The sequence below is a fragment of the Buceros rhinoceros genome, unplaced genomic scaffold (genome assembly GCF_000710305.1).
Source record: "Buceros rhinoceros silvestris isolate BGI_N320 unplaced genomic scaffold, ASM71030v1 scaffold1297, whole genome shotgun sequence".
Taxonomy (NCBI): Eukaryota; Metazoa; Chordata; class Aves; order Bucerotiformes; family Bucerotidae; genus Buceros; species Buceros rhinoceros.
Window position 1 is genome coordinate 12,068 of NW_010422545.1, and position 8,645 is coordinate 20,712.

The 8,645-nt window shown below is 42.2% G+C and overlaps 1 protein-coding gene across 1 annotated transcript in view; it reads right to left on the reverse strand.

Annotated features, from left to right (window-relative positions):
- GXYLT2 (glucoside xylosyltransferase 2) overlaps positions 1-7,637 on the reverse strand; it is an 11,229-nt gene extending 3,592 nt beyond the window's left edge. The window contains exons 1-4 of the mRNA XM_010140054.1: positions 7,454-7,637; positions 7,134-7,265; positions 1,169-1,420; positions 301-424 (exon numbers count right to left, since the gene is read on the reverse strand). Of these exons, the coding sequence (XP_010138356.1) occupies positions 301-424; positions 1,169-1,420; positions 7,134-7,265; positions 7,454-7,594 (649 nt within the window). The 5' untranslated portion in view covers positions 7,595-7,637. The remainder of the gene's footprint in view (positions 1-300; positions 425-1,168; positions 1,421-7,133; positions 7,266-7,453) is intronic.
- Positions 7,638-8,645: the final 1,008 nt, after the last annotated feature.

The following is an 8,645-nucleotide window of genomic DNA, read 5'->3' on the forward strand; positions in this document are numbered from 1 at the left end:
CTTAAGCACACACACAACTTCATTCCTGTGTTCGATCGTTGATGTTACGCTTCCTCGCTTTCTCAGAACACCCCGAAAACAGATGGATGTATTCAACAGACCCAAGTCCGAGCCCCATGAGCTGCACTGCTCCCAGAAGTATTTTCATGGGTTGTAAACGCATGGGTGCACTTGCACCTTACTTGCATGCCAGAGGACATTATGTGTATTATAAATAACAAACAGCACTTTAAAAGAGATTTTTCAAGCTCAAGAAATTCCCTTACGCAGACAGTCACGACTCCAAGAATCATTACTTACCTGGGTTAAAGTAAAAAATGATGTTGAGTAAATCCTGGTCTCCCCACGTGATGTAATTTTTGTACTTTTGGTATAACGGATATAACATTTCCTCCCAAGTCAAACCACTCGGTATCATGCTGTTCTGCAGGGCAAACAAAAGCAGTGGGTTAGCGCTGTGAACAGTGATGTGAGACACGACGCCGAGTGTGGCACCCACGTATTCGTAAGTCTGCTAAGCCCTGCTGGATAGCTGGGTGAAAAATGAACTGCCAGGAAATGTTAGACCTGGATGGGGTGGAAGCAGCGGAGCTGACTGTGCTCCTGTTCATCTAAACAGGAAAGCGAAGGTCTCCTGGTGCAGCTCTGATGTCAGCTCCTGCTGTTGACAATCCTCCGATTCTGAGCAACAGGAGCGAGAAAAAGTGAAAAAATGCAAAAATGAGGAGACAAGGTGAAAACTGTAGTATAAAAGTGAGGAAAAATGCAGACCTAAAATTATATTTCCTTCTCTGGGAATTACGATATTAAGAGCAGGGTTCTTTTTTTCTCCAGCTGTTCCTGGAACAGCTTAGGAAACCCCCAGCCTTGACTGAGGAACAAGACCACTCGGGGCAACTGAAGTTTTTAGAGAGATCAGAGAACACTCAATGAAACAAACAGAGATTTTACCAGTCAGGCCTTTCACCAACGAGGGGAGATGGCAGAAAAAACGTTCCCTTCCAATTTATTCATGGAATATTTCATGGAAAAATTCATGGAATCACTCGATCTGCATCAGGATACAAAATCCTGTTTACAGCAGATGGAAAAAATTTTACACTCAGTTTTACAAGATGTGAAAAATAGATAAACCGCTCATTTCTGCCACAGCTGTACTCCTCCTCACCTTGAACTGAGTGCTGCGGATCCGTGTTAAATTCATTAGCATCACTCCGGAATTGACTCCAGTTGTCCCGTAATAGGGGTGACGCGCAAATCGACTGTACCAGCCGATCTTTGGTATTTCGTGTTCTGGGGCCATGGCAGCTAGCTGCGTCGAGTTGAACTCTTTCAGGATGTGCCAGATGTCCTCGATGGGCCGCAGGAAGAGAACATCAGTGTCCACGTAAAGAAGAGAATCCACATCCTTTAAAATGACCTTTTGTGTTTGCACAGCGAGAAGATGAACACGAGAAAGAAACCAAATGGACAATAAAAAGGAAGATTATTGGCAAAAGGTACTTTTATTTTAAGCTGACAATTTGAAAGAGATTATTGATTTATCAGCTAAATGCAATTACACATAGGGACAATGGTTATCAGGTTATTGGCTTGTGGTTTGTTTACTGGGGGATTTTTTTTCGAACCAGACAGCAAAACAGGTACCAGAGCAGAGGCTGCATTCTAACCTTCACAGGGAGCAGTAATCCACGAGCTCTCAAAAACACCCACATGGGCTGTTTAGTATCTGCTCAGAAATAAAATGCAGTGAATATGTATTTACACAGCTTTGTTAGTTCAAGTGTTTCACATTAATTAAGAACACCTTATCAGTCACACAGGTATATATGCATCCTCCTGAAGAACTTTTCCTTGGTAAACAGAAATGTCCCATTAAAACGTGTCAGGTCAGATCTCTGTTATCTGATTCTACATCTCTACTTTAACCCAGTAAAGTTAGTCCAGTCAGAAGGGTGTAAACTGTAAATGAGACACAGGGTATTTAATCTCTTCTTGCTGACAATGTTCCCCCTTGTGGCTATCCAAATCCTTACACGCTCAGGCATTCATTTGGGTAGGGAAATTGTATAGTGCTTCAACAGCCCGAGAAAACTCCCTTGACCTTTGCACCCCTTATTTATAAGGGTGTTTGTTAAGTAATAAATATCATTAGCTAAAGCTGACCATCAGCTCCAGCTGCATTTTTGACGTTCTTCATTACTTGCTAACTGTCCAAAAATTCCTGCAGGACTGAAATTTTCTTTCTTTGGTCTCAGCCAAAAGCTTTATTTCTCTCTCCTTTTTTTCTTTGAAAAGCAAATCCAAAAGGCTATTGGTTTCCACCGTGTTGTGGAACAGAAGAATCAAATCACTCCCTCATCCAACTGCAATGGTTCTAATGAGGTTATATCAATAAATCTTTTCTCCATGAAAAATATGAAACAGTATGTGGAGATATCAATAAATGAGCGACACAAAGAGTTCAATAACACACTAAGAGCTAAATATTTGTAAATATTTACTAAGAGGTAAATATTTGCAAACATCAAGTGCCCTGAAATCCAACACTAAAAAAGAAAACCAAGTAAAAAAAAGACACCTACTTTATGAGTAAATCAATAGAAGACAGGCAGTTGAAAAGAAGAAAGGGATTTTCAGCTTAAGAATACTCTGAATATTGTATATTATTCTGTAGCACTTAGAAGCTCTAATTCACATGGGTCTATTACACGAAGTCATATAAACCCAAAATGTATTAAAAAAATATCATCCCAAAAATTCAGTCTGAGTCAGGAGATAATACATGCACAGGAGGAGAGCAGAAGCCACCAGACTTCGCCCGCAGGATCCCCAGCACACTGTAAACCACATAAGATTTTCTCTAAGGGTGCCCTGCCAGAGACAAGCTCAGGTGTTTTCCAGCAGCGTGTGAAGGGGAATTTTAACTGGTGCATATAGACTCTCCTGCCAAGCAGAAGGGACAGCCTGGGCACTGCTTCGTTCGGCAGAACACTGGGCTTTCAGCACCCTTAAATTCACAGACTTACATTTATATGTGTAAGTCAACAGACTGTAATAATTTTCCTATATATAAATGGACTTGAGCAGGTATTTCAGTTCATTGTGAAGTGGGTGCCCACCAGCATCTGAGTCCACGCTTCCCTCCTTGTATCCTCCACTCAGGATTCACACACTCCCCTTTCTGGTTTGTTAAAAAGATTCTTCCCTCTCCTGTGTCCTCAGTGACACCCAACAGGCTAAAAGTAAAGCTGTGCTACTTCCTTTAAGCCCTTCACACTTTTCTCTTTTGCATGTGAAGTGTTAAAACTTATTGAAAACCTACACGCGGTAGTTTGGATTGATCACATCCCTCCTGGCTGTGCATTTAACTTTGCCTTGAGTGCGGGAATTTCATATGAGAATCTGCAGCTGTAAGAGTTCCTCACGTAGCTCCTGGGAGCTCAGTGGAGCTACACTGGGGATAAACTTCTGTGAAGTAACTCTGGCATTCCCACGGTTTTCAGGTAGCTCCATTCCCAAACTTAAGCAAGAGTTTGCAAAAAAATATTTTAGGCTTTACAAAGCCCTTAAAATAATATTTAGCTTTTATTTACTCAAAAGCATACAAGAGGAGAGGATGCATTCTTGACTCTGCTGACTTCCCATGGTAAAAGCCAGTGGTCTGAAGCCTTGCCCCAGTTTGCTCTGTCCAAAGCAGATGCAGTACAGCAAGGGCTGGCAGCGTGTCAAGCCTGCCAGGAGGGCTGACCCGAGGGACATGACTGTGGGTTCAAAATGACATGCATCTGACCCGGAGCAGAAGCAGAGCAGGACTGCTCCTGGCAGCCCGAGTTCATGCTTGCTAGCACAAGCCATGCAGACATACCTGACAGTGAGTTTGGAGAGGAATGGTCAGGAATGGCCTGACTGTGCTTGTCTTCCTCCCCACTCTACAGGCACTTGCAGCTTCAAAGAAGTGTGATTTTTCTGCAGCTACATAGAGTATTCTTGGTAAAGCTGCCAAAAAGTTCTGCACAGAACTGGCTATATTTAGCTTGTCACTTCACTTAAATACTTGATTATCTGCAATTTGATTTCACAACTCCTGTCTCCATAAATTCTCCCCGAGTTAGTAAGGCTGGCACTAGCACACCCTGGTGTATTGCAAAGCTGTCCCACCTAACGGTCTGCAATGGCAGGCATGGCAGATTATCAGAGCTTTAGCCAAAACAAGGGACAAATCACAGCTCTTGCTGCTAATATAGCAGTACCATGAAGCTGAATTACTAAACATTCAACCGTTAAGCAATTAACTGGAGTTACAGAGATGGAGACTTTTGCCTAGATGAGGTCCCGGCATCTATTCCCAGTGCTGCCACCGATCCACTGGGTCGGATACTTCAGCGTGCTCTAGAGCACAGGTGTAACACAGGGGGGATATTACTAATCTACCTTAAAAGCTCTTAAGTAGATTAACTGTTTTGAGAAGGGTTCTAAATGTTAGTTACTATTAGAACTAAAATCACCCAAAAATCCCTTAAGCATTTCATGATACTTTAGCTGATTGTTCTGGTGGCTCCAGAGCAGCAATTACAGAGACAGCTGCAAGCCAGCTCTGGGCTACACGACCTCTCTGAGACCAGGAGACAGTTTTTCACCTGGTGTCTTAACATCCATGTCAGTATCACAAAACAGTTTCAAGTGACTGCTGAGGGCATTACCCTCCTAGTTTATTTTTAAAGTTTCATTTTGTGCTCACATTAAGAGCCACGTTTTCCTTATTCTGTCTTTGCAAATCCCTTTGACAGCTTTATTCCAGTAGACCGCAGCAAGAGATTTAGACTCATGACGTTACACTTGAGGCTCAATCTACTTCCCCTGCATAAGTCGCAAATGTATAACCAGATGTTACAGAACACCTCTACAAAATGCAGGATGCAGTATGATCTTCCCTAATATTTCAGTAACACAAGCAGATCCAACAAGTTGGGAACACGTTCGTCAACCTGTTAGCCAGGACAAACCAGTTCATTACTACAAGCTGCAGGATTACATCCCAGAGCTCTGGTTTTATCAGCGAGTAAAAGCACTGAAAGATTCTTAATTTTCCCTTAACACATTCCTCGTACCCTGCTGCGCACTTTCACATGCCTGCTGCTGCTGCAGGAGAAAGATTTCTTTGGCAGGAGAGGCACTTGTGAATCAATGAGTCGCATTCCACTCGGGCTTAGCATTATCAGGAACAAGACAATTTGCACAACTGAGGCCTAAACAGCTGATAAACTCCACTACTGCTCTCCTGGGGTCCTCCTTAAATCCAGTCACATTTTATGCTGCCACAGGAGAAAATGCTTGGGATAGGGAAGGATAAAGAAAAAAGGATACTGCCACCCTGCTGGTATTTATTTAAAATACAAGTCAAAATAGTTCTCTAAACAGTAGTACTAGAAACCTTCCACTCCTGCTGCGTGCGGCCTCGATTTCTACAGTCTTGTCTCATTCAACGGGGACAGCAGAACCCTGTTATCAGGCACTGATAAAAATAACAGTGGCTGAAAACACCCAGAAACAGCCCAAGGTCCTGCCAGGCTGGGAAGTGGACTACCAAAAGCCTAACTGGACACTTCCCACCTCAGCTATTACTACAACTTGTTTTCTTTACTATATCCATATCAATTTAGTGTCAGCTGCAACTCCTGTCGGACAACCCCTCCTATTCAAAGCCACAAACCTCAGCCTGACCACACACAACATTTTTCAACTGCCCCAGGTGAAATAAACATTCACAGTTTAGGCTGCCTCCTAACTTAGCTGTGACAACACCTAACAGTCTAACACCCCTTACAGGAAGTTACTGGAGGACTTCAGCAGCATATGAGTGACACAAAAAAAGGAATGAAAAAGAACAGTGCCCAGCCTAAGTGCATCAGCATGAATACGTGACCCTTATCTGACATCAGAAGGGTGATGACAAATAAAAGTGAAACCGTTTCTGTGATGAGGGTCTACCAAAAAGACAAAAAAATTACCACAGAAACAGAGAGAACAAACAATTGTGTTTACCCAGTGAAAACAACCCCATTTGGGTACATCCTTACAAACAATCTGGACTGAACAAGCTAACGCTTAGGGATTATTTTTCAGGTGATATAAATATTTACTCAGGGAAGAGAGGATCCCTGCTAAAGCTGGAGTTACTTTCAGCCCATCTGGCCTTTGTGCACTCGATAGTCTACCCCTAAACGGCAGATAAAGAGAACTGCTGACAGCACATATTTTCTCACATATGTATTCACAGCCTACGTAGCGGACGTGCAGCTGTCTCCTGATTGTTTCCATCTGAGAAAGTAAAGATTTCTTTGTCCCCCACCCCGTTTCTTGTAAGGCAGCGATGAAGAAATCGAGATGATGTGAACAGCATGTCACTGTAGTGGAGTCACCCCAATCACCAGGCGATGCACAAGGGATTTTGGATAGATGTTTTCAATTCCACAGAAATCGCTTTCATGCAAAAGTTTTTTCAAGTTCTGATATTGCTGCATACGCAAAATTGTTAACGCCACCTTCTTTCTCTCCAACCTTAAATATTTTCCAAGTTTACGACATTGTTTACTGTATTATACAGGAAAGAAGCCAAATTTTCAGTGAAGCTGAAGATCCCAAGATACAGAGGGCTCTTGCACGAAATCTGACTTGCAGCACATTGGAATTATTACCTCAGGGCAAATCTGACAGTCTTGGAAAAAGAAATAAAACCCAAGGAAAAGGGATGGCTGACAGGATCAGTCTAAGGGCTAACATAAGGGAAGGGAGATAGTGGGTAAAGAGGATATGATGACTGCAGGCTGAAAAGAATGTTATTTATGGAAGGCATGCAGCATCTACCGAGAGCATCTGCCCTGAAAGAGCTCTCGCACCGAGCCTGAGGAGCCCAAGAAGCTAATGGAACCAGAGACAAATCAAAAACATACATCCTTTGTTAGCAGGAAAAAAAGCGAGGCTGGATTTCTCCTTTGTTTTTCAAGTGGCTAAAGCACAGATTAAAATATGTTCAAGCCTGAAAATGTTTTTAGTATTACGCCAGCAAAGCTTCCTTTCTATGGAATTAACCTCTTCCTACAGCAACCCGCTCAGAAATCCAGGTGCCTTACCGGAAGAAAAAGGCGCTGGGCAGCACATGGTTTGAATAACTTTTTCCATTCCTGAGCATTTCCTACTGAGAAGGTTATTGGGTAAATGTTGTATTCAAACTTCTTTATATATGAGGGAGGCCATTCCTTTAACTGAAAGACATGGGGGGAGGAATGAGACACTAAGTTACACAGCTTTTGTTAAAAAAACAAAAAAAATTGCATGTGTAAGGAATCTATAAACCATGTACAGTTGCTACTTGTTGATTTCAATTTTGCTCAGAGATTTGCAGCTTATAACAAACTCATTTATTTATTTACCAAGTGACAAAGAAACTCACCTTCTTCTCAAACTCGGGCTTAAGGGAATCCTCAGCAAAAATGTGGAAGCAGAGCCTCTTGTTGCTGAAGAGAACTGCTGATTTCAGCATGATTAGCGTCTCTTCCAGCCGGTCCCCACATGCCACCACTGCCAGATGCATGCACTGCAAAGATGAAGGCTCTTTTGAACGTTTCTGTTCTCCAGGCTTCCTGCAAAAAACCACAAATAGGCATATAAAAAATACAGAGGTAAACATGAAGAGGATTCTGCCTTAATAGATATCAGGGGTTTTCTCTTCCCCTTCATTTTGTAGGGGATCAGGAGGGTTTTTTTCCGATAGCTCTCCATGGAAGACACAAGTGACACACCAATTTTGTCCACAGTACTGTTAAAATCACAACACAAACAGGCTATTTTCAGAATGTTGTGGTTATTCCTACATTCCTGGATTCGCACAAATCTCTGCACCACGTACACAGATGAAACTAATTCAATAGCACCTCAAGCCAGACAACAACCTGCTGCACAAACAATAGCTTTTTTCCCCAGTTTAGCGGTTATGAAGCCAGAATGAACTTAGTACTCCCGAGTCAACTCTGTAACACAATGCAGATTACAGAACTACATCCAGTAATTTTATTACCAAGCCCATAATTTCTGGCCACACTGGAAGAATATATCCATACTTTAAAAAAATCCACGCCATCCATATGTAAATTATTCTAACAGTTAATTAATTTTGCTGTTAAAAATGCACGCTTTAATCCTGGCCTGAAGGTACTGGCATCATTTCAAAGCACTGCTCTCCAATTCGCCCCACAGAATCCCCGAGACTTTGAAAACGTAAAGATTCTTAAAAACAAACATAGTCACATGTCCCAGATGAATCAGACTATATTCCACAAACACTCAAGGGCCAAAGGATGGGTTTTTCACTGTATTCAAGGGCCAAACGATGAGTTTTTCATGCGTATTCGCATTCCAACACGGATGGCATTTATTTATACTCCATTAGATGGATGTGTGCTGACAAAGCAACTCAATCACAAGCATCGTAATTGTTATAGGCGAGTTCAAAAGGCTAATCATAGATCACCACCAGTTCTTGACGTACCACTGAGCAGAGGACAGCAATCCCTGCCTCTTTTCAGCACACGCAGTTACATACATACAATTAATCAGTAAAGCTAATACTAGAAACAAAAGTTCCA